We start from the raw sequence: 1318 nt of genomic DNA, 5'->3' as shown, positions 1-1318 counted from the left end.
AAAAAAAAAAAAACAAAGTCAGACAGAGTGATTTATGCACTATACTCACCCATTTGCTGTCCAGGTTTGGTTGAATATTGATGTGTCACTAAAGGCATTGCACAGGATGAGGGACTGAACTCTGGGGGACTTGTGTGTGTACTCTGCAAACTTCTGGGCCAGAAAACCACCGAGAGATGCTCCAAACAGATGAACCTACTCAAACATAATAATACGTAAACTCAGTTCAGGTTCATTTAAATCCAAACTACTAAACGGGTTGTTATTATTATCCTTCTCTGCTTCCCCAACAACTATAGTAAAAAATAAGAAAAAAAAAAAGCTTAGCCTACACAAATAATAATTAGACATTCCCAGGAGAGGAGCGAGCCATAATGGTGTCATGTTGGTGACAGGGCCTCTTGAAACTAACAGAACTTAGTTTTAGAACTACAGAGAGAGTAGTTGCTTATATAGAGGGTCTGGCAGCATAGTAGATGGGGACAGACTTTTTAATCCCTTAAACTGCAATACTATCCAATTAAACAGAAAAACTCTGCTACCTTACCATTCTAAAAATAAAGATAATGCCACAGTGCTTTCTTTTCTGTTCAGTATTTGGTTAGTGTTTTATGAATTTGGCAATACCAGAGTGCCACAATAGGCCCTTTGTGAGGAAGCCTGAGGTGTGAAAGCAGATGAATTTCAGAAAATCTCTATTGCATTATTGACCAAACACAAAACTGAAGCAGAATGTACTACAACAATGCTTAGATTAAAAAACATCTCTGCCAGGTAGACTTGAACTATGTCTGCACGCATACCAAGGCTTTTTCAGTACTGACTACAACACATCTTAATTCAATTTACATGCATGATCAGGCATTGCCATAGACAAAAGGTAAAAAAAAAAAAATGTAAAATTGTTATGGTACAACATATCTATAATCTATTAAATTATTTACAATTCATGTATATGTTTTTGTGTTTTAAATGTTTTTTTTGTCAGCAAGCTTCTCACCTTATCCAAGTGCAAATCATCTAAAAGTTTTCTGAATCCATCACAGAATTCCAAGTGATCCCAGTACACCGGATACTGAAGCTGAAATTAAAAAAACAAAAAAACATATAAAAAGATCCCAGCTTAAGTTAACTTGGTTGTTATTCAAGTTAAATTCCTTGATATTAGCGTGTCACTGTAATCCAATGAGAGTTCCTGCCGGGGATATATGTAATATCTCCTCCTGGAGTTGATGTGAACTACGATGGGTCTGAACATTTATTATCTACTTAAAGCGGAATTAGGAATTTACCATAAAAAAAAAAAAAAAAAAAAAAA

The 1318-nt window shown here is 35.1% G+C and overlaps 1 protein-coding gene across 1 annotated transcript in view; it reads right to left on the bottom strand.

Moving 5' to 3' along the window:
• SPG21 (SPG21 abhydrolase domain containing, maspardin) overlaps positions 1 to 1318 on the bottom strand; it is a 21747-nt gene that overhangs the window by 8923 nt on the left and 11506 nt on the right. The window contains exons 4-5 of the mRNA XM_072402642.1: positions 1001 to 1081; positions 50 to 195 (exon numbers count right to left, since the gene is read on the bottom strand). Of these exons, the coding sequence (XP_072258743.1) occupies positions 50 to 195; positions 1001 to 1081 (227 nt within the window). The remainder of the gene's footprint in view (positions 1 to 49; positions 196 to 1000; positions 1082 to 1318) is intronic.

The sequence above is a fragment of the Pyxicephalus adspersus genome, chromosome 2, assembly GCF_032062135.1.
Source record: "Pyxicephalus adspersus chromosome 2, UCB_Pads_2.0, whole genome shotgun sequence".
Classification (NCBI taxonomy): domain Eukaryota; kingdom Metazoa; phylum Chordata; class Amphibia; order Anura; family Pyxicephalidae; genus Pyxicephalus; species Pyxicephalus adspersus.
This window is presented reverse-complemented; position numbering and strand designations above follow the sequence as displayed.